This window comes from Oreochromis niloticus, linkage group LG16 (genome assembly GCF_001858045.2).
Source record: "Oreochromis niloticus isolate F11D_XX linkage group LG16, O_niloticus_UMD_NMBU, whole genome shotgun sequence".
NCBI lineage: Eukaryota > Metazoa > Chordata > Actinopteri > Cichliformes > Cichlidae > Oreochromis > Oreochromis niloticus.
The window spans coordinates 16333884-16358815 of record NC_031987.2 but is presented as its reverse complement, the minus strand read 5'-3'; the positions used below and the strand labels follow the sequence as shown (position 1 = coordinate 16358815).

At 41.9% G+C, this 24932-nt stretch overlaps 1 protein-coding gene and 1 long non-coding RNA gene across 4 annotated transcripts in view; one reads left to right on the top strand and one right to left on the bottom strand.

Annotated features, from left to right (window-relative positions):
* LOC112844205 (uncharacterized) overlaps positions 1 to 4955 on the top strand; it is an 8834-nt gene extending 3879 nt beyond the window's left edge. The window contains exon 2 of the long non-coding RNA XR_003216933.1: positions 4823 to 4955. This is a non-coding gene — a long non-coding RNA (uncharacterized LOC112844205). The remainder of the gene's footprint in view (positions 1 to 4822) is intronic.
* dlx1a (distal-less homeobox 1a) overlaps positions 1 to 24865 on the bottom strand; it is a 26264-nt gene extending 1399 nt beyond the window's left edge. The window contains exons 1-4 of one of the 3 annotated variants that reach the window (XM_019353419.2): positions 24737 to 24865; positions 1612 to 2408; positions 698 to 1289; positions 206 to 405 (exon numbers count right to left, since the gene is read on the bottom strand). In XM_019353419.2, coding sequence (XP_019208964.1) covers positions 206 to 405; positions 698 to 1007 — 510 coding nt within the window. In that variant the 5' untranslated portion in view covers positions 1008 to 1289; positions 1612 to 2408; positions 24737 to 24865. Of the gene's footprint in view, positions 1 to 205; positions 406 to 697; positions 1290 to 1611; positions 2741 to 24736 lie in introns of those variants that run through there. The other 2 variants (XM_025904063.1, XM_013272602.3) reach the window with 2 other exon arrangements.
* Between the last annotated feature and the right edge of the window lie 67 nt (positions 24866 to 24932).

The window sequence follows — 24932 nt, the reverse complement described above, 5'->3', positions numbered from 1 at the left end:
AAAAGTGAAAAGCAAAATATGATAATAAAAAATTTAAATTATCTTTATCAATCACCAACACTAAATAAATTGTAGCCTATAATAATAATAATAATAATAATAATAATGATGTATGCTGTGAGAGAAAAAAAAATTTAAAAATATGCAGAAATGCGTCGTTGGCGCAGCTGCACAGTGAAGCTATGTGTGTGCGGATCACACTCGCCTGTGTCTGAGTGAGACCCAGCGACGCTGCGAGCTCAGCTCTCTCCGGTAGCGCCAAATACTGAGTCTGTTGAAATCTCCTGTTCAGGGCTTGAAGTTGTAAACTCGAATATATAGTCCTTGGTTTTCTAATCTTTTTCCCTTTGCCGTTGAAACGCACCTCTCCGCCTTCCACCACTGTGTTTTTCTCTGTTTCTGGCGCTGGCAGAGACACAGAAGAAAGCAAAGAAGAAGAAGAAGGGGGTAAAAATGAGGAGACAGTTGGAGCAAACAGTGCTGCGCAGCAATGAATACTCCAGCGCAAGTTTTACAGGCTGTACTTTAGGTATAATTACCCTTAATTGCATACATTGTTTATAGCCTTACGCAATAAATAATTACCGAGCCTAATTCCACATCTGGGTCGTCTTTTTTGCCTACACCGTCTAGTGGAAAGCCGTACCAGCACAGAAAGTTGATATTTAGGATCCAGAGCACTCTGTGGCACACTTACCTGCATCCTCTAATCGTGTCTGCGTGAGTCCCGAGCTGTTTTGGTAAGTCTGTACTGTGCTGAGATATGGACTGGTGGAATGGCTGCCGACGGAGTTTACGTATGGATAACCCAAGGATCTGGGGAACGACGAGGCTGGACTGTAGCTGTCGTGCTGTGTGTGACCTGCAGAATGTAAACAGTGCATGGGATAGTGTCCGTGAGACATGGAGGAAGGCGACATTTGTTGACTCGGGGGTCCAAACTCCATGAAAACGGTTTTTCCTGAGGCAGGGCTATTAAGACTTTCTGGAATCGTAGTCATTGTCATCTCTTCTGGCGGTTCCCCTTGTCTCGCTTTTGTTGTTTTCCTTCTATGATCTCAGTGAAGGACGGATCCCAATTTAAGCCGAACAGATTTTTTCTCTTTCCATTCATAAGAAAATGCAGTTTGTGCCCGTGAAAAGTCCTAGGAATGATGCTGTGGACCAAGACAAACTCGCTCAAAGGTTTGAATCTCGGACTCATGAATATTCATCAAGACTGTCGCTGATTGGTCCACTCTCTCCAAGAGGGAAGCCGATTGGTGACGCTGGGGCTAGGTCCGAAGAACCTGATAAAGTCAAGGAAAACCGCAAAACCTCAGATTTCCTCCTGACATGTCAAGATTCACCATAATAACATGATTATTATTTGTAGTAGTGATACTGCTGCTGCTGCTGCAAAAAAAAAAAAAAAAAAAAAAAGGCCAGTAAACTTCAATATTCGGCTGCTCTTTCTGCATTAAAGCCTTTTTCTCTTCTTAAAATGATGATCACAGCTCCCAGTGCTCCATCAGGAGTGAACGCGTATTAGCATAACACTAGCGTTCAATTTTCATAAGTAGGCCTGTAATTAGTCATGTATTTAACACTTAGTGCAACTTGAGGTCTCACCTGGCAGCAGAGGGACTGAAACAGCGAAGTCTGCAATGATGTGAAATGAGAAGCTTCTCTGTCTGAGGCCTGATGATGACAACAATAATACCAACTAAAAAAAAAAACAACACAGCATCACAGCATATTACGACAAATGTAGCAGAGCAATCCCTTTAAATTAAACCCGGGATGCTGCTTGTAATTTAAACTACAGTTTCCAAATTTAGTCTTGCAAATTTAGGCAAACTTGCGATTTTATTTATTTTTATTTTTTGCCTGTTTCATAGGCCGACGGACACGTTTTCTAGTCGCATTTAAATGCTTTCCAAACATCTTTACGCACCCCTTTTGCCGCAGTCAATTTACTGATCACAGTTTAGTTAAACACCGCCACCTTTGATTATTATGAATCTAAGTGAGGATGGGGTGCGGCCAGCCTCCCACAACCTAACAAGAATAATTGTCGTTTGATTTAATTGAACTTACTACTGAAAAGACTGGAGGCAATTTCCCTCAGCGGCAGATTTAGAACAAAATTCAAATTGGTACAGGAGTTGCAATTTAAAATATAGATACACATACATATCTGTTCACTTACTCCATTTTTTTTTAAGTCATGAAAAAAAGCAAATAAATCCGCATCATCCGGGGTCAGGGAGCCTCCGCGGGATGCACTTGAAAGAAGAAGAAAGTATCCAGCAGCAACAGCAGCTCTTCATTTTATTAGGCTTCATTTGCAGGCTGCTTCTCTTCTGGTGTCTGCGCAGAGCAGAAACACAGCCTGGCTGCTCCATCCGTAGTCCCTCCATCTCCACCTGAATAACAAATTAAAGGCAGTTAAATTCCGTCACTGTGATTATCAGTGTAATTACATAATTGAACTCATAGCAGAACTAGCAAGTTGCAAAATGTGTTATCAAAATGCAGGCGCTGACATCACGGCGCGTGTGCCACAGTGTGCCAGGCGGCTGCGGATGCCTGAATTTAAAGATTTCTGTGAAATATTAGGCTATAACGAAAGCTGGTCCCTTGTCCCCCCTAAAATAGGCCAATTTGAAGTGATTTCTCTGGAATTACTTTCGAAAAATGCTTCAAGATTTCCTCTATCAACAACGACAATGATAATGGTAGTACAACCAATAATTATCATCTTCCAGAACAGAGGACAGATTTTTATGGGTACTTGGTGGGTGCGACTGATAACTGTCATTATTTTCCCACGATTATAGTATCTACAGACAGCTGTGAAGCAAAACCATTAACAGAATAGAGGCAGAATTTGCAGAAAAATGTAAAATAACACCCGAGGAGTCCTACTAATAATAGCAATAATAATGAGAGATTTTTATGTCGTTTGGAGGCGAGGAGACAAACATCCTGCATAAATTATATTAATCCCATTGATCCTTCTTGCAGAATCAAACATTTACAAACTTAATTTGACAACTATTTATTTCCTATTTAAGGGGGAATTTTTTTTCTCTCTCTCCTTTTTTCAAGCCATCCTCGGTGTCGCTCGGACGAGGCAGGCGCGGTGATAATATTACCGCTTTCATTAATAATTTGACTCCTGCGCACGCCGGCAGGAGGGCAGCGCAGGCCACAGCGGTCCTTCCTGCAGCGGGGCAGCAGGGCTCTAACTAGCCACACTAAAAATAAAGTCCTCCATGCATGGATGGAGCGCGGAGGCAGGACTCATTAGGAGTGAGTAGCTCTGTGGCTGAGGGTGTTTTAACACCTGCTGCTCTTCACCTGAGGGTTAGTGCAGAGGTGGAGAGACAGAAAGAGAGAGGGGGGCTGCTGCTGCTGCTGCTGCTTGTGGTGGTGGTGATGGTGATGGTGGTGGTGGTGGGGTAAACGGGCCAAGATGTCACAGACTTCATTTCAGTCCGGTGATAGAAAGCCCTCCTCAACTGCCATACCAACCCACATTTTAACAGCCGCCAAATATTACCCCGACCGCGGTGCGCTGGTAAACTGTGCATCCATGCTGTGTGGAGGCTCAGCTCCCCATGCACCCTGCAGGCTCTGCATGGGAGTGATGATTAATTACCATCACTGGAGGTGCAGGGAAATTTAAATCCTTTTTTTTTTTTTTAAATAAAATCACAGTTCCTCTTCCTTAAACTGCAAAAGATCAAATATGCCTATTAGGACATGTATGTTTTTTCCCCTCCTTCTGATTTTAGAATTTCTGAGAATATTGAATTATTTCTGAAGTCTGCAAATCATTCTTATTTTTATTGCTATTATTATTATTTAGTTAATTATTATAGGGCACAGATATCTCAAACAGCACTAACAATATAACTGATGTAAAATATTATTATTAATAATAATAATAAACATGAATACAGCAGGCCTCAGCACATCATCAAATCCAAATGCAATTCGGTGAGTGATCTGCAGCAGAAATGTCAAACTATACGAAGGTTGCATTTCACGTTTTTAAAGGCAGCGGATCAGACAAGTGAAATTGCCTTTTGTCCTGCTTCTTCTCTGGCGTTGCTTCTCGCTGCCATCCTGTAATTTGCAGCCTCAATGAACGCAAACTAGATGCACTACAATTAACTCGATTCAATGTCTATTTTCATGTTCAATGCGGCATCAAAATGCGAATTGATTTTGTTTACCGAGTTACGTGTAAACAAAAAAACAAAAAAAACAAAAAATGAATCATAGTATCTGAGAGGCAAGATTGTCGCATTGGTTAATTTATTGCATTATCATAAGGGTCAAGAGGGAGAAGATGAAATCATGTCGGGTTTTATTTGACTGTTTATATAAAACAGAGAAGGGCGCAGAATTTATTTTGGACAGCTGAATTCAAATTTGCTTCGTGTCAGTTTTTTTTCCCCCTCAGAATATGTTTTAATAGCTAATGGTGCATTTCTGTGTGATAATCGGAGTTGACAGTATATTTTATCAGCTCATCATTTATGTTGTGTGAAATGGAAAAATTTTAAAATATATTTAGGGTTTTTATTTTCATTTTTTTCCTGACTTTTTTCATTCAATTTCACATCCTAATTAAAACATGCTTGTGTTCCTCATTTGATTTTAATTGACAGTTTATAAGCATGACAAAGTTAACTTTGTACTTTGTCATATTTTAATAGCAAACTAAAAAGTTTTTTTCCCCTCTCCTTGTTTAAACAATTAAACAATTTTTTAAAATGAAGCTAAGAAATTGTTCGGGATAACAATCATTATTTTTGTTTGTTTTCAGGCTTTGGTGACCTCATGAGCTCCTGCTTCTCATCACTTTGGGAGGAAGTGGACAATCTGGACTTGTTGCTCTGGAAGTGACTGACACTCTTATAAGTGCTGAAGCCTGGAGGCAATAAATCAAATCGAAAATACATATATATATTTGTTTGTTTTTTAAAATATCCTTTCTTGATTTTCCCACCTGTGGAAAAACATGACGTCCGAGTCTTTCATTTCCAGCGGGGCCTCTCTAATATACCTCAAATATGCTGGCTGACTGACTTAAGACGGCTCATTGCGGAGCTGAAAAGTCACATTTCAAACTCCTTTTTTTCTTTCCATCTCAGTGCTCGGAGCAGCTCTTTCTTCAGAAAGCTGGGGGTCACTGTGTGGAAAGGCTCCTAGTGAAGTGGTAGAAATGCTGTCCCCATTACAGCAGCAGCAGGGGTCAGGCCATGGCAGCAAGCATCCAACCTGACCAAAATTGGCTGCAAAATGACCAATTACCTGAGGGAAGGCTGGGGAGAGAGGACTTGGAAAAATATGGCTTTTACTTAATTCAGCTAAACTGTAAAAGAAACTAGTGTCAGGCGGATGTTTCATACTTGTGGACATATTGCAGCGTCCCACTTGTTAAGCTCCGCTTTCATGTTAACAAATTAGAGAGAGAAAAAAATGAGTGAAAAATTAATAAAGTCTTAGTCTGTGAAGTGATGCGAGAGAGATGGATGACAGGGGTAGAAATCAATAAAATGCATCCATAACGGAGAATTATTTCACCTACAGTAAAACAACGATTGATTAAACATCTTTACATGCAGGCCTTATTGAATTAATTTCCCCACAAATGGAAAACATGCAAATTCGCCAATTAAGTCATTTGCCCATGGAGAGCTGGGCTGCTTGACGTTCAGCTGCCACTGCGCCTTTAGTCTGAAACCCTTTTTAGTTTTTGTTAAGAGTTAAGTCTCCAACAAAGACAGGAAGGAGGTCAGCACTCAGCCAACACCTGAATGCGCCTCTCTTTTTTGTGCTCCCCTTGATCCCCACAGTCTGTGCCTGTCATTAGTCTTAATGATGGAAAATTGTCATGTTGATACAAGTCTTGCTCTCCCCCTCTCTTCTTTGTATAAGTAGAAGGTGGAAGCTCCATTTGTAACAAAGTTCTTTGTGACTAAAAGCCGTGGACATTGCATTTGTGCCGGGGGAGAAAAAAGGCTGTAGATGCTCTTTCCATAGCTGGGATAATTATTCCTACTGTGACCTTAATGATTCGCTCTGTTCATCCTGCATCTCATCCACGTGCCAGGCCCTCAGCAGAGCCCTGTGTCAGGGAATATGAAAAACCCATATAATGAAACCATTTTGGCTGATGGAAAAAAGGGGCTACTGAAGCTGCACTTGCTACAAAGACGGCTCAATTATATGAGTAATTGTGATAATTTTCCCTCCATTCACTGCCTTCTCTGAAAGGTAAAAAACACAGATGCTGAAAGGGAAATTACTTGGACAATATATAATCTGTGAAATGGTCACAACAGGAAAAAAAAAAGATGACTGTAAGAAAGTGTAGGACTATAAATAGGTATGTTAATGCAGGGCACATAAATACACCCTCAGAAGCTCGCAGACATAAACAAACAGCTCTACACTGTGCAAGCTCATGTGAAGAGCAAAAAAAAAGCAACAAATGACCACTGGGGGAAAAAAAACATGATAAAAGTAGATATGCAGCTGCCAGAAAATTAAACCTCCTTCTCCTTCCTTTTGACAAATTTCAGCTCCTGAAAATGCACCCCCATAGTTGGCTATCATTTGTTGTTCTCTGACAGGAAAAGGATAATTACCTCTCTCAGAGGCAGGAGGACTGACATGCCCTTTAGACTTTGCCATGAATGCAGAAGCTTGATAGAAAGCTTGAGGAATAATTTTGTTCTTTGGCTTTTCCTTTATGTTCAAGAGCATGTTTTATTCCGAAGAACTTGGAGATGGCAGTATTGTAGAGTGCATTAAACCATGAGTGTTCCTACTGTAAATATGACATCCTGGTGTCTATCAACGTCTCCATTCGGGGGGAAAAAAAAACTCTGAAATGCATTAAAATTTCAATTTCATCTCGCTGCGAGACAGACGAGATAGTGAGATATGCATTACTTTTTCCTTTCACAGTGGGTGTTGGATTAAACATTTCTCCTTCCTTGGTGGGGGAAAAAAATATAAAAGCATTTTTTTTCTGTCAGGCAGAAACGTGGCTGTAGATCCAACTTCTGTGGAGACCTAAATTCATTGTCTTCTCAGAAGCAGCCCGCCTATGTAGATCTACATTAAAGGAAACACGACATTAACACTTGCTGTTGTGTTTGAGGGAAACGGCAGACGAAGAAGTAGTCAGATATCCACACTAATTGTTTTTAACTCTCTCCCAGCCAGCCAGCTGATTCTTGTGAATTGTTTCATTATGGACACCATCATTTCCCCCCTCCTTAAAAGAAAAAGTGCGCTTTTTTTCCAGGTAAACCTCCCGCATGTGCATCCGCTGACCCCTCGGGCCCTGCAATCTGGAATAAATCTTTCCAGACAAGCCGAGCAACATTACAGCCTTGCAGCTCAAACACTTGTATCGCACTCAAATGATGAGTCTCTGTCACACACCATGTCATCAGTTTCACCCCCAACCCCCCAATAACTTCCGTCCCATTGAGCAGTGTTGTGTGTTACGGGGCCAAGACAGCCAGAGACCCCCCGGTCTTACTTGATTGTGCCTCCAGTAACACAGAGAAGCAGCTAGGTCCCGGCACAAGCCTATACTCAGCTTCATTTTTGTGTAACACACAAATACGCGCACACACTCTCTCCATAAACCACCAATCTCAGTTCGCTGCACCCCACTGTGAACTTCCTGACAGCCTCCAGAAATGTTTTCAAGTTGTCAAATCTCTACGGTAATAGTCTGGGAGCAGAGAATACAACAAAACAATAATCATGTGATCAAATATTTAGGTTATGTAAGGACCGTAAGAGCCTGTTTGGGTTGCATCTCTCGGGCTCTTTCATTTGCTGTTTTCACTTTGTTTCACATGGAAAGCTGGTGAGGTATTTAAACAGTTTGGACTCCTTGGCACTGAACCAAATTGGCTTCTCAAATCACTTTACTTGCTGTTCTTTGCAGCAGCAGCAGCAACAGCTGAGACATCTGAGCACAAATTTGCTTTTTTGCAAACAAGTTTATGCATCCTGACCGTGGCGAGGGAGCGTCTGAAAATTATTAGGCCAATTAAAAGAAAGGCTGAGGTTTAATTTCATCTGTCAGGTTACGACACTGGTTACTATATTGTCCATATCTCAGCTGATTTAGTTGCTATTGTAAAGGTTTATGGTCCTTCAAGTTTAGCGAGCCATGAATACGGTTAAACTGCATACTCATTTACTAACAGCAAAAAACTAGCAGCCAAAATAACCTTCTGTTATTCTGAGATATAAAAAACTGCTGAAACTCTCTTTTATGGAGTCTGAATAAAACATAAATAATCTGCTGTAACAGCAGTGCACTAATGTGGCTCTGGCTACAACCTCAAAAGTCCAGCTATAGGACTTTTTGTTTTATGTGCTGTAGTTGCTCTTTTGCTTAAAGCCCTGTGGAGCTGCTGTACTTATTTGGTATACATATATGTATGAATGGAAAACTAGCTCCGCTTCAGCTGATAAAACCGTGCAGTTAAACACAAAATACATGCAAAAATGTGATTTAGGGACTGTGTGAAAATTATTGGGGTCTGCAGCCAATTATAGCTGGAGAATATGACACCATCACAACTCACCTTGGCTGTAATAACCAAAAGTGCACACTGAGTATGAGACGGTGTGTCCTAATTTCACATCCATAATCAGAAATCCAACACGAGAGGAACTGGAATAACAAAATTATGCAAACAGCCATTTAACAAAAATCTGTGGAACAAGAACTACAATGTTAAATTTATATTACACATTAACGTGCACCACCCAGACTCACCTGGTTGAGCCGGTGACCCACACGGGTCATACTCCCCACTTCCCACCGCTTTCTTATCATTTTCTGCACCGTCCTGTTTAATTAAGGCTAAAATGCAACCCCCCAAAATATTACACATTTAATACCCTTTCAACACTTCTTCTGTTAAATTTTAGAGCAAAGTTGGGTTGCATATATGTTTTGTTTCCTCCAAAACTGGTATCCTAGTTTAGCTTTCGGATGATTTTATTCAGGTGGGAATAAACCAACAAAAGTTTGAAGAGAAAGTTTAAACTTTTGCAAAATGGGAAACGCATAACCTTCGCCAATATGCGATCTCTCTCATCTCTTAATTTTCCCACCGGCTCTTACCCTTACATTTTTGGAGAAAAAAAATATTCTCCCAGCAGCGGCAGCAAGAAAACTCCAATCATTCTCATGTGATTCATAGATAAAGGCATAAATGTAGGGTCTATACTACTGCTCCCACTGACCCTCGGACACAGGTGGTCTGATTTTGTACTTCATAACCAGCAGTCTGATATAAACCAGTCTGACCTACAGCTGTACCTCACAGATATTACTAGCCAGGGACAGAGAGCCTCGTCTTCCAATTACAGGCTGAGCTTCAGGCTGTGGTGCAGCCTGAAGCTCAGCCATCTATGGAGAAAGCTAAGACAAGGCTGTCAGAGACTTTAATAAATGTAGGGAACACTGCATGGGAAAAGTGTTGCTGTCTCAATAGAGTGACACAGACAAGCCAAGGCTGTCAATGGAGCCCCTAATGACAGAGTAAGATAATGACAGACCCCAGTTAGAATCAGCAGGAAGAGGAAGATCAATCTGCAGCCAGAGAGGGAGGGATGGAAGGAGGGGGACAAAACTGTGGGCTCTTTCTTTTCTATTTTCTCACTTTTAGCTCATCTCATACATATCTTTCTACTGCAGCTGGCTCGCATCGTGGCGGGGCAGCTCTGCATTAAGCGCACAGTGGATCAATAGCCATTACAACTCCCTCACAGCCTGACACATCGCAGGGCCACAGTTGACATTTCACTCAGGGCTGCATTGATCCCCAGTGCACAATATTCCAGCCCCCAGTTAGTAGCCGAGCCTGGGGTCTGGCTGGAATTGAAAAGCGAGGGAGGGGGGTGTAAACCGGCAGAGGGGTGGCTAACCAGCTGCCCGTGCTACAAGTAAACAGCACACCCCTTGATGCATTCCTCGTTTTCAATCTTCTGGTTTTCCTGCCACCACTGGCAATCCGAGAGGCTGTATCAGAGGATCAAAGCTTGACCTATGTGAATTATTTATACATGCGCCAGATCAGTGTATACAGCCATGCTGACATGGTCGTTGATAGCATCTTAGCCTTCTGCTGACCGATGGAAAGGCAAGGAAAAAAAGGAGGGAAAAAACCCCTAAAATAAGCATTTGGTGCGATTAAAAAGTGGGAGTTTCCAAGAAACCTTACTCAAAATAAACACGAAAATAGCAGACAACACAAAATTAGACACAATTTGAGTTAATTTCTTTTTAATTGCCTTCTGAGGCCTAAGATGCTATCTCTGCGGTTAGTTTGACAAAACGCCGAATTCATATTCGGGCAGTAGCCACAAAATGTTCCTGCTAGGAGCTTGTACAGTACCAACTCAAGCTACGTACATGCAATACTTCTAATAGGACACTCTCTTTCAGCACAAATCCATGTAGTCTAGATTATTTTCATCACACGTGGTGGAATAATAATCACCTTTTTGCAAAGAATACATCATCTTTCCATGGAAGTGTTTGCTGTGAAGCAAACACAGCAAACACTTGCAGCAAACACAGCAAACACTTCCATGGAAGTGTTTGCAAAAACTTCCATGGAAGTGTTAGCACTTCCATGGAACTTCCATGGAAGTGTTTGCAAAAACTTCCATGGAAGTGTTAGCACTTCCATGGAACTTCCATGGAAGTGTTAGCAAAAACTTAACACTTCCATGGAAGTGTTAGCACTTCCATGGAAAGATGATGCATTCTTTGCAAAAAGGTGATTATTATTCCACCATGTGTGATGAAAATAATCCAGACTACATGGGTTTGTGCTGAAAAACAGAAAACTCTTCTCATGACTCCTCCGCAGGTGAACAGTGCCGCTGTGTTCGATTTCTAAATTGCACTTGATAATTGAAAGAGAGGGGGATTCCAGGGTAAAATGGCTACGAGAGATTTAATACCTGTCAGGTGTAGTGTGACCACATTGTTCACAGTAAAGATGATGGAAAGAACAGTTCTATACGGAAGGGGGAAGGAAAGCATGATAAATCTTCTTTCTCCTACAATGGATTTCATGTATATGTATGTATGTATGTGCGGGTGTGCGTGTAGAAAATATGTATCTGCTTCCAAGCTATGTATTCTGAACAAATCACATCTGATATTAAAACCCCATCATGTCTGAAATGATGTCACTGAGTTACATTGCAGGGGTTCATGCTATGTGTATATTTATCTCACCACTTATTTTAATGTGTTAGGCAGGATTAAAGGTATAATCCCAAAATTAAAAATTCTCTGTCACCACAGATTTACCACATGCCCTAATGTTTATAAAGTTTACACCGTGGATTAAAGTGAAAATGTGTGTCGATAAACTTCTCAGGGTGCAGCGACACCACACAGCAGGAAGAGACGTGTACCTCTGATTCACAACCTCTTTTTTTTTTTTTTATGCGGCCTGCCATACACATGCATGTTACAAAATCTGTGTTAATAAGAGAGAATGAGACAAAAAAAAACCCAGAAAGTACATGAAGATGAGAGCGGGTCTTGTTCACTCACAATGCTCTCAACATGAGATGGTGAGCTGAGGGGGGCAGCGGCTGGGATTGTGGAGCCACAGGTTACCCTGTCTGCACGACCCTTGACAGCAGAGAGACACCGGAGCCCCGCGGGTTGACAGAGGACTCTCCCCATCAGCACTCATATAATACCGCTTTGGCAAGGACTCGCAAGTAAGACGAGGCTACACCCGAGAGCTGCTGGCGAGTGTCCAAGGGGCTTATGGATATATGCCAGGGCAGAGAATAGCCCTAATGTTTATGGAGTGCATGTTGTTTAAATTATTAACTGTCACAAAGAATTAAACACACATGCAAAACTGTAATATCTCCCATGATAAGTGATTTAGAAATTAATTACAGATTTGACAAGAAACGTTCAATCGCACAAGCATTTTCTGCAAGGAACATTTCAAATTCAAATTTCCCTCAGAAGCCTGAAGGCAACGTTTTAGTCCTTTCTTCTTTTAGTCCCACCTTTTTTGTCCTGCTCCCAAAGTCACTTGTCTGACTGGTCAATTACTATGTTTTTCTCCCTCACAGCCTCACAGAGTCAAATAGATGTTTTCGTAGCTCAGTTTTATGACAATGTTTGTGTGAATTATTCAGCCTACGCTTTTATCAAATAACAATAACTTGAAAATCCCTAATGCAGAAATGGCAATTCAGGTAGAAACTCCAGCTCTCTTTCATCCCTCCATCTGCTTTTTGGAAAAAGAAATCAACAATCCTCCCCACATCATTGACGTCTGTTATTCGTGGTTGCATTGTGAAGGAAGCACACAAAGCTTTGATATACAGTAGCTAGCGAGACGCTGTATGTGTGTTTTATATTAAGAGCTTAAGGGTTGAGTTTCACATTGAAGATGACTGCTGAAAGTCAACCTTTTGGACAGAGAAGGCAGCCCTCTGCCCTGGCTTTGCTCAGAGGAAACACCTGCAGAGAGCAACACATGGTGGTTTGCAGGGAAACCTCCGCTGTCTGTTTTGCACTGATGAACTATTTCCAAGTAAAGAGGACTTGTTCTGAACATCTGTAGCTCTGGATATTGTTTAAATGCACCACCAGGGAAAGCCTGACGGAAAAGCAAGCAGCAGTTGTTGATGGTGGTTTGCACAGAGGGCAACGAGCTACGGTTTTGGTGTGCGGCAGCTTGGCTTCTCAGTGCTGTGTGAGAAAGTTTTCTCCCTCCTTGCAGCCTGGATAAATTAGCCCCAGAGCCAGAGTGTGGACAGCAGCTGGAGTGCAAGAGTCAGCTCTGGCAGTGGTGATAATCAACAGGGAGGATGTGGAGAGAGAAACCCTGAGGGAGGAGGGGGTGGCGAGGTTGGGGGGAGGTTGTAGCTGTTGTGATCTTACAGACCCAATCAGAACCCCAAGTGGAGCCGAGGCCTCATGCAGTGTAACAGCACACCATCGTGCTGCAGCACTCAACATCCTGGACACAGAGCAGGTCTCCTCCCTAACCGGCTGCTTAACCCTTTCATAGTGTGTGTGCGCGCCTCTCCCCCGGCCCCCATTCGCTCATCACTGCGCTAATCAGCCTCAGAGACAGCAGCTGCAGGGAGCCCCTCTCATAACCTGGGCTGGAGAGGCTGTTATACTCAGCAAGAGGAGGGCAAATACAGAGCTTAGTGTTCTCAACAGGGACCGCAGAGCATCCACATGTTCCACACTGGCTGCTCCATCCACTGTGTCACATTCAGTCATCAGATAAACCATGTGAGCACTCACTGGGGCTCTTTATCAGAGGGCAGAGGTGGAACATGTACTCGGATCCTCACCTGAGTAAAAGTCATTATGTTATAATGTAGTAGTATTAGGAATTAATATATTGGTGTTGCAATATAGCAGTACTAAAAGATAACAGTGATTTTTTTATTGGTACCATAATGATAATTACATACGATAATATCTTATTTATATGCTTTTGTACAGTCAGTGTTACAGACTCAGTGTTTATTCACCAAAAATGAGACAAAACTCATAATAAACAAAGTTAAAGATGAATTTTACTGAAAAAAATATCAGTATATTTTATATTTTCTAAAGCGATTACAATAATATCATTATTGTAAAAGGAAAAAAAGCCCTAGAATCATATATTGCTAGAGTAAAAAGTACAGCAGTGTATCAAAGTGCATCAAAAGAAAAAAAAACATATGTAATGCATAATCAAAATCAGCTTTATGGCCCAAGCATGTGTACACATACAAGAAATTAGGCTCTTAACCGACTTAACAGAATAGTCAAACAGAAAATAACAACATGTATAGCATATTTATATTTATATAGGCAATGCTGCAGCAGTGCAGAGTGCACAAATGCACAAAAAACATATTCAAGTTGTATTGACCAAAAAAAGTAGACACTGAATTAAACAATGAAGAATAAAATGGGTAAGCCCATGCAGATGGTAACTAATTAGATAAATCTGTCTGGATTTGTAATGTAAGTGAAACTGATGCAGTTTGGTATTTGATTAGAGATTTAATAAATAGAATATCTAATAAAATATTTGATTGTGCTGCTATGAATAGCAGTAAGCATACAGAAAATAAAAAGCTACATTTTATCTCAACAGATATTATAAATGCATTATGGCAGGGACATAAGTGGGCTAAAAAATAAAACAAAATAAAAGCATTAAACTGTGCACAGCTTTTCAGACAGTCTGAAAACCCATTTTCTAAATGTTAGTGCTTCAACAGAACCCAGTTGTGCTCTTTTTCCATAAAGAATACATGAATAACTGCATTACTGGTTCACTGACATGTTTACGTTGGAGCTAATTTTAATATCCTGCCCAAAAGTATAATGCATAACACGCACTTTGGTGTACAGCATTCCCTTGTTAAATACAAAAAAATGTGGCATTCTCATGTAAACTAAAAATACCTCAGATCTGCGCTGAAAGCTGGGGTTTTATGATGGCCTTATTATCTGTCTCTTTATTGGACAGCTTGAGTGGCCACAGATCCGCTATAAATCAGGCAGAGTTTAAATAAACCCCTGATGAATGTTAAGGAGGAAGAATAATGTACTGTATTCCCTGGAAGTCCCGACAGTGCTGGCAGTTATGTCTTATCCTCACTAAATCAGGACTGCAGGTCAAGCCAGCTCAGAGGTTGCACGCGACCAGTGATTCATCAGCATGTGCGTGACACCGGGACATGATGGAGGGTTTGGAGGAACGTCCGGACAGGTAGGGTCAGAGCCGGGTCTGATTACACAGCTGCTGATCTTGCACAAGAACCCAGAGACAAACCAGCACCCCATTCCTGCTTCAGTCCTTGAATTCATCCATCCAGAGTCAGACTGATAAAACAGACCCAGGCCTCAGATGCTGCACAACCCACTGCTTTGTGGCCCAGTGAACAAACTCTCAGATTTGAGGTTTGCTTTCTGTGGAGCAGTTTGTATATGTGTTACTGTGTAAAGGCAACAAACACATTCAGAGTTTGCACAAATGAATTACTCACAGCCTCTCCACAAAGTATAGACCGAGAACTATCTCTTCCAAAGGACTGAATGGTATTGGTAGAGCCGATGCAATCTCTGAAGCCCAGCTTGACATGACATGAAGCAACGATTTTATGTTGTCTGTCAAATATACAGGAAGAAAAAAAAAATCAATGCAGCCTGACAGCATTACATAAAGAGCCTTTGTGCCTTGATATTTCTTTTCTGCCTGTGTACTTTTGTCTGGGGTGTAGCGAGTCGTTCTCGAGGCCCAGGGGGAGCAGAGCTGGCAAGAACAATGTGGGAATCCGAGGAGGCAAAACTGCACGTTGTCTTTTTTTTTTCTTTTTTTTCTTCTCCTCCACAGTTTATGCTGTGACTCCAGAAGAGGCGGCATCTTTACAGACCATTTCATCCGGCAACATCATCCATCACGGCAGACAGGTTAGGCTGCACCTTTAACACAAATCCCCGACGTGAACCCGGAATTCTTCGGAGATGAAGACGTTCCAAACAGAGGATTAATGTGTGGAATTAAGATCAAATCAATTTAACACAACATTATTTTTGGCCATTTCCAAATGCTCGACATTTACTTTCCTAATCCGACTCTCTCTCAGTGACGCCAAATGCATTTTGTAAATCAACAGCGATCCCGTGTATAAATTGATAAATTGAAATTTAAGCGCACAACTGCATCAAGAGCCCGTTCAATATAATGAAACCAGGTGCATCCATCTGCACACAATTAACTGGAGCTACAATCCACATTTACAATTTCATGGGAATATGGGAAAAAGGTTTTTAGGGGAAACTGATCAAGCACTTAGTACACCAGCATCCATATAATCTGATTATGGCTAAAAGCCCAAACTTAGCCACGCTCTCTAGCAGAGGTGACAAAGCTATGAGAGCTACTGCCGTCCCAGGTGCACCCAGGCGGACTGAGGTTTCTGTTAACACTCCAGGCTTCAACCTTCAGAGCTTCAGCCACGGCTGAATGAGGCACTGCCTCCCACTCTCTCCCTCTCGCCCAGAAGAGGATCAGCGGTGGCTTAGAGCTGCCCAGGCAGGGAGGTGAACAAGTGGGGCTTTGAGGAGCCCTCTGCCAGTCAGACGGAGAGCTTCAGGCCTCTAGCCCTCAGGGGTTAACCTCTCAGACTGCCAAGCAAAATACTGCAAGAGGCTCGCAATTACAGAGACAGTCAAAGGCCACACGCAATTTCCAGAGCTATTTACACAGTTAGAAGGCCCCCCCTCCAGACCTGCCAAGAATAGGCAGAATTAAGATGGCAGAGAGAGAGGGAAGGTGGTCTTTTAAATACCCTTTGGCCTCTTATGGCTGTAATTCATTCACAAACCAACTAATGGCTTATACAAATAAAAATTCTCCTCGCTTCATATGAATTATACAACATATATAAAACACAGGAAATATTTAAAAACACATTTTCAAAATAAAGGCGCTCACACACCGAGCAGCACCTGTTCAATACAAATACATAGTCCACCAGTAAATACGATATACAAAAATGTCTGATATATATATATATATATATATATATATATATATATATATATTTTTTTTTTTTTTTTTTTTTTTTTTTAGCTATGTGAGCAGACATAATTAAAGGACTGTGATATTAATTACAACCCCCCCCAAATTAACCTCAAAGGACCTCAAATGGGTTTAAATGCACATCACACAAGACAGTGAGCAGTTTTCCAAACATCTTTGTTATGCTGCTCTTTTAAAAACTTGTTGTGGAGGAATCCTGAGCTGTAAAGGTGTTAACAGTCATCATGACATCACCCATCAGATTGTGACCTTTTTCCAAGTCTTGATCTGAGTATGTTGCTCGTTGCCTGAGGCGTGGATGCTACCAAGAAACCGAGGATACTCTACGCTCAGTAACACAGTAACAACTCATCTACTAATATCTTAATATCTCTCTCTCTATCTATCTACACACACACATGCTTTATTGTTTGGTTTACTTTAAATAGTATCATTTACAAAGTGAGATTAATCCTGTATTTAAAAAACAAAACTACAGACTGCAAATGAAAACATATTAGGGAAGTGTTCATAGATCAGCTGAGAATTTGAGTAATTTTCTCATACTATCAGATGTCTTTGTGCAGAGGAATTAACTACTATTATGTATAAGACACTTCCTCATTGTCTTCACTATTTAGACCCAGAGCCTGGTCTGTTTATTGCTCTTCTGCTTCAAATAGGGTCACAGGCTAAGAGGTCTTTAAAAAAAAATGAATGTAAGCCACTGTTCTTACTAAGATACTAACTTAACACAGCCCATCTTGAAAAAAAACAAAAAACAAACAGTTTTGAAGCCAAAGCTTTTGGGGTCATTTTTTGCATGTACTGTAACATACTGCAAGCTTCCCATTACCACCCTTGATCTAATACATTAGTCAGCATGCCCATTAATGGGCTAGTGTATATGTTGGTTGTGCAGTGAGTCAAAAAAACAAAAACAAAAAAAAACTGTTGTGCTTCTTGGCGGGTAGGTGCAAGAACGCCGCACCCCCATCCCACTCACTGCTCCACCCTCCCAGGGGCCCCAGCAGCCTCTAACCCGCACAGCTGTTCTCCAGGTCTAGAGCCTCTCCAGAGCCCAGCAGTTCCTCCTGCTTTGGGGACCGCCCGCCTGCCCGGGGGGCAAGGAGCTCTAATAATAACAACAACATCCAACATGCAGGCCCGGGGTCAGACACAAACCGTGACCCTCCCCATCACAGCACCAGAGCCTGGACAGGAGCCAGGACACAGAGCCCCGCTGCAGCCTGGGAGAGCAGGGTTAGGAGAGGTAAAGGGTGGGTCTGTGGGTGGCTGGAGCTTTCAGGTCTGCTTTCACTTCCTGCTTAATGCGCCACCACCACCACCATCATCATCATCATCATCATCTTTCTGGGGGTGGAGGAGGCTTTGCAGAGTGGGCAGGAGGTAGAAAGGTTTCTTTGGATATCTGTCTGTGGATAGATTATGGTTGGAGGCAGTAAACTTGAAATGTGGAAGCTAGATGATAAAATGTTATAAATGCAGCTAACTGTTGGGAAACTAGCAACTTTTTTTTGCCTCAGCACCTGTGTTTTGCCGTGGCACACCCCCACATGCAGCACTAAGCTGCAAAAAAGTATCTTAAATGAGTCAAGAGGCAGAATAATGTCAGTCCATGCATATCAGCTGAACTTCTAGGAGATCCTGAGCTTCAACACTCAGTCAGACATGGTAGCTTACATCAAATAAAACCCGTGTACTTCTCCTTGTAAACGAAAACAGAACAAATTCCTGCTCCAAATAACAATCCCGAGTTTACTTTCAAGCGTTCAGAACTCCTCCCCAGTCAGGTCTTACAGGTCGGCCAACAGTGCACTTACGGTTTCTCACACACTCCATCCGAGGGGGAATACTTGGCCCTAATTAGCACCGAGCATCTGGCAAATGTCAGCGTGGCTCTGTGTGCAGCATTCCTATTTACTTAGTAAGCTTGACTTCAGATGGAACAAACACAGCGAGAGCTTTCCAGTGCTTCAGGTTCTGGGAGTGCTTTGGTATTGCACTGTGAGTGACATACAGTATGTGCAATGCAAGAGCGGTCGTCTCATTATCCACAGTTTCTTTTGAGGTTTACTGAGCATTCCTCATACCACTGCAGGGCACACACACACACACACTGTACACTCACACCGACGTATCCGTTACTGCGTTAGTACACTAAAAAAAATACCTTTCATATGTGTTTGTTTAAATCTCCCGATTGGACTTTGCTACTGATTTTGAATGTGCCATTACGAGATTTGAGAACCTTCTTAGAGGTCTTCATACCGCTGTTGTTATCCGATTCAATTCCTTAAGTTTTATATAAAAAGTTGAGTGTTTTTTTTTTGTCTTTAGCCAAAAAAAAACATTAATAACATTAATTTTCTGTTATGACTCTTGGAAGTTGTTTAAACTGACAGCATCAAACAGGAATCCATAACCTCAGCTCAGAAAACAACCTGTCCTCACATGTTTGGCCCCTACTGGTGTTATTCCTAAAAGCCACCATTCCCTTTTCCCCCTGTTTTGACATAAACTAACCACTGATCTCCTCGGGCACAAATTGCATAGCAAATCTATAACAGCGCCCTCAAAGTTTAAAGTGTTCAAACCCGTAAACACCCAGGTGAAACCGAGTCTCCCCCCGTGGAAACGACAAAGACACGTTCACAGCAGCTCAGCAGTTACCGAGAAGCTTCACCGCAGCAGAAGACAAGTAGAGTTCAGTCCGCTCGGCTTGATCTCGGCCCTGATCTCCAACCTGACGTGATTACACAGAGGCTTCCTGTCTCCTCGGCCCCGATACCATCTCTGTCTGACTTCTCGCTCGCCTCCCACGCGGCTCTGTCCCAACCTCAGATAGCAACAATTACAGCCTAATGGGACAGTTTAAATTAGAAAACTACATCTAGCAAAGCACATGTTCATCCAGCTCCACAGCATGGCTCATTTAAGAGATTAATACTCAGCCAGGTCCTGCAGCACAAGAAAGGCACTCTTAAGAAATAGCAGCTTTAGTCAAGGGGGCCATTCATGTGCAGATCAAAACATAAAGCCTGCAGTTAATGTTGATTTTTTTTTTTATAGGAATAACTAACAATTAAATCCTCCATGCTGTGCAAAACACTGACACATGAATGTTTCCCGTTCTTCCATCTAATAATTACTCACAACTAATTTTTATTTAAAACACGCTGAAAATTGGTCCTCCGTGGATTTCCAACAAACAGCCCAACTTCCTGCTAGATGCTGTTATGTCATATTTTGGTACCACAAATGGAATAAATGAAAACCGAATGCCACAGCAGGTTCCAGTCAGTGTGTGATAATATTTAAAAAGCGTAGGGTCATTTGCATTTGCACAAGTCAATTAAAACCAGCGCAACAGAAAGAGAGGAGGATTAAAAACAATGCGATAAATTAAGCCTTTCAATAAGCTACATCATCTTTATGAGGCTATCAAGAAGATTATTCTGCAAACATGCATCGCTTGTGACAAAAATAACAAGCCTCGTCACGCAGCTGTCAATCACGACAACAGCATCCACCACTTTATGTACACCAACTGATCCATTTTCATGTCATCTGAATAGAAACCCGGAGTAAAGCACGCTTGATTTGAAGTGCACCATGATCCCAATTCATTTAGCCGACACATGTAATCACAACCACAAGCTCTGGTCCTACGCAGATGGAAATCAATTACCATGCATTTCGGAAAAACCACTGTCAGCTTCCTGGGATTTATTCGTCTGATGCCGTTTGTTCGGCAGCATAATGAACACCGGCGGACATTAAAGATTCCCCGTGTGAAAAACCTTTTCAACTGTTGCCGCTGCTCATTTCAAATTTGCTGACACTAAAGATGATTTGATGAAACAAACACTGTTTAAATCTGCACTTAAACATGACCAATCACGTCGTGTTTAAGGAGAGGGGAACCAGCGGACTGGACTCCGGGGACTTCTGCTACAAAACCCATCAACAGCACTACTTTCATCACATCCTTCACTTGAGCAAATTACCATATCAGCAGCATGATCTGAAAGCAGTCCAAGAAACCACAATATGTGCTTTCTGACGCACAATTAAAAGATGTCAAACTTGGTTTCCTTTACACTGTTTTGGTTCTGGCTGTCAACGCATCAAACATTATCTTAAAGAGGACTCATTTAGCAGAGAAAAGGGACTGGCCAGGTTCACTGGCGGTGACGAGGGGGCTCCGTAGCCTGGGGGTATGTGGGTAACCAAGGAGCACAAAAGAAATGGATACGTGATAAGAAAAGCAGCGGTGGCGGGAGAGGGTTGAGGGGGTGGGAAGGGTTTGGGGGGGGTTCTAACTTTCCTCCCTGGCTCTCTCCTGGGAACCTGGGGGCTAAGACGCTGGAGCTCCTCCATGCAGGTATCATATTCAGCAGGTCCTTCAGTACAGCTGGGCTCCGGTCCAAACTCCCTGACTGTCTGCCTCAGTGGAGAAAGGTGGAGGCGCCATAAGGTCACAGTAGCACAAATGCCAACAGGTGAAACTAAATATTCAAGTCAAGCTTGATACTGTTGTTGTTATTTCACAGAAGAACTGGCAATAAGCCTTTCTGCCTGCTTTAATGCAGGTTGCATGCAATTATTTGCATGATTAAACATGATCAAGAGCAGCAAGGATATGCAAACATTAATGCACGTCTGCCCACCCCAGTTTTTTTTTTTTCTTTTTATCCGGTGAAATATGAAAAGTGAGAGAGGGGAGACTGAAACCCCTGAGACTTTCAGACATAAATCAACCTCCCACATCTCCACTCTGACGCAGACAGGCTGTATCCCCCCCTTACAAAAGCACGGCAACCGAGGGCCCACGGCTGGATCCACCGTAATAGCTTCGACTCCGGCAGAAAGTGCACTGCTTGCTTCAGATTTCAATTCACTGCACCCGAGTGGCCGATCGACTGCAAAGGGTGAATAAACTGGAATAGAAATGCTGGATACCGCACGTTAGTCTGGACTATGATGGCTTTGATATGTATATATATATGTGTGTGTGTGTGTGTGTGTGTGTGTGTGTGTGTGTATATATGTCTGACAGCTCATATGGCTTCAGAACTGACCTGAGATATAAAAAACTAGGATTTCGACATAAAAATTCACTTCAATAAAAAAACACAACACAGAAAGCGTCATTATCTGACCTTTTGTTAATTATATTCCAGTTGGATTGAGAGTAAATGAGAAAGAAAACAAATGAAATTAGTTGCTGATTTGTATCCAAAATAGTTCTCTCTACAAAAAAAAAGTGGATTTTTTTTTTCTTTTATAAAACGTGTTAATCTAAGCGAGAAGTGATTATTGGAACTTCAGCTGAAAAATAATAACGATGATTAATCAAATACTTTCTTCAACTCTAAACACCAGTACAACCATGATGTGGATTTCCTGTTCCGCCACTGCCCAGAGGTGCTCTGCTGGATTGGGATCTGTTGACTGTGGAAGCCATTTGAGTACAGTGAACTCATTGTCATGTTCAAGAAACCATCACTGTGGTCATGAAGGGATGCACATGGTCAGGTAGGCTATGGTAGTGATGTGTGGTGTGTTCAGAAATGACCTTCTGCGTGTTTTGGTAGTAGCCAGTGGTTATTTGAGTTACTGTTCCCTTCCTATCAGCTTGAAGCAGTCTGACCATTCTCCTCTGATGCGTGGCATCAACAAGGCATTTTTACCCAGAGAACTGCCACTCACTGGATATTTCCTCCTTTTCCAACAATCCTCTGTAAACCCTAGAGATGGTTGTGTGGGAAAATCCCAGAAAATCACCAGTTGAAATACTCAGACCAGCCCATCTGGCACCAATAACAATGCCAGATTCAAAGTTGCTTAAATCACCTTTTTTCCCTCCATTTTGATGCTCGCTTTGAACTTTGGCAGATCGTCTGCCATATGATTGCATGATTAGATATTGGCTTTAAAGGATTTGAACAGGTGTACCTAACAAAGTGGCTGATGAGTGTAGCTTAGCTGCGCTCTGTCTTATCTTAAACTCACCTAGCAGCACTAAAATGGAGCATTTGTGACTGGAATGTTTCCTGGTGAGGATTTCCTTAGATGCACTTGATCTAGTAAGTGAAAATGCATATTTCCCAACATGCCACAGTTTCCTTTCTACTGAATAAGTCTCTTCTTTACTGCGTCATGACGATGCAGACATGCAACAGACATCAGACCCAGGATAGCATAATTAAGCTTTTCTAAACTCAACTGTGTGGTCTAAAGGGTCAAAAGAGGTTTCACACCCTTCTGACAACTGCACGGGGGCCTGCAGATCCTCCAAACTGGCCACATCCACAGCAGTTTGTTGCCCTTGTCCATCAGATATGTGAAGCCGTGAGCATGCTGTGTGAGAGTCTGACAATGTCTGAAAGTGGAATTAATGACACAGCATACAAACTCACTAAACAAAAATGCCACTTTCCACTAGCAGGTCAGCCGGCTGAGCTTGTGCAGTGCAATGCAAAATGTGCACTCACAGCAGAAAAAGCAGAGAAAACTACAGTGAGATGAGGCCCCTCGTGGCCATGAGTGGATTCAATCAGTCTGAATTAGAGGATGTGAAGGGTTCCAAGGTTTTGTCTTGTTTCAAGAGGAGAGAGGGGGAAAAAATTGAAAATTGACCTGGCAGCCTTCATTTAGCGACAATGTGCTAAAGTATTTTAAAGTATGATGGGTATTCATCACAGTGATCTGCACAAGCGGGGGCAATACAGTGGCACAAAGGTTTTCAATTGAAAAGCATAATACTCATTAGTCTCAACACTCAACATCAGCACCAATCAGAAGTTGCATTAGCTGTGAGAGGGTGCCTGGTCAAAAATCCCCCCCACCCCCTTACACGGATAACAACACACAAGGGAAAATGAATTAATCAGGCAAGTTGCGATCTATGATATGGCATTAGAGAGGAAAAACTGCAGATTTTACACAAGTATATATAAAGGCTGTTGTTAACTTTCTTTACTAAGTTGCACTGATGACATATTTATAAGGTGGAAACTGCTTTACAAGAACAAGAATGCATCACTACTGAGCATAAGATTATGATGAAGGAGGGTATGATAACACAAAATGATGAATACACCCCTCTATTTAGTTTCAAAGCTGAAAATAAATAAGTGCAATTAAATAATGCAACCAAGAACAGAGCATTAATCAGAAGACTGGGAATTGCTTGAGGATGTGAAATACAATTATTACGCCTTTGAAAACACACACAGTGAGGAAACAGTGTGGGGGTCTGTCTTTGTCAATCCTTAGAGGAAACCTTTGTGCTTTCCTAGGGTTATTTGCCGGAGGATCATATCACAGATCTCACACTTCACACTGCTGTAAAAGCTCCGTGTCAGGCCGTTTTCTCTACTCGTGGATCTGCATGATGTCAAAGAGAAGGGATATCCTTAATGTGGTCAGGCACATGGCAAACCTAACGTTTGCCAGGGTTAGCCAATCAGAAGAAAGTAAGTTATAACATCTCGTTTCCATCAGAGGCGCAACAAGGTCCAAAATGACATAAATATGCATTATTTTGATCAGCAGTTCATGCAAAGCCATTCTAGTAGAGTCCAAGTCTGAAAATACAGAGCTGGAAATAAGTATGAGATCTATTTTTCAAACACAAAATTAAAGCTACCGGACTAATAATGTGTGGGTTAGGGCATGGGCACTTATGTTACAGTGATGCAGGGCAAGTTGTCCTGTTAGGGGAGGTCCCAGCTGTAGGAGGGTGGCATTTCCCCGTAGTAGTGGGTCAAAGTATGTTGGTTTGCAGTAATGCTTAAGACTTAGGTGGGTGCTTCTGTACTTGCCCTGATTTAATGTTTTTAAAACAGAACATTGTATTCTAAGGATCACGAATGGTTAATAATTATAGGCTAACAATTCGGGTTTGGCTAATCATTGTAGATCAGCCATCTGGATGCTTGGAGCCAAAAATGATCTTATTAAGGCAGGAGTGTGCAGCACTGAATTATCAGCTAATGCTAACAAGCTTAACTAGATACCGACATCTTGTAACTAACACGTAAATAAATCACTAGACTTTTACTCACCAAAACTGCGGCACAGTTAGTACAATTAAAAACACAGGAGACTAGGTTAGAAGGCCCAGCTCAGTTACTTCACTTAGCAGACGCGACACCTAGCATACAGCTACACCTGTCAGTTAAAGTGACCACGCCCCAAATTTGCACATATTTAAACCCTATTATTTAAATAGGTGAATTGTTTTTACTTACGTCAATGTTA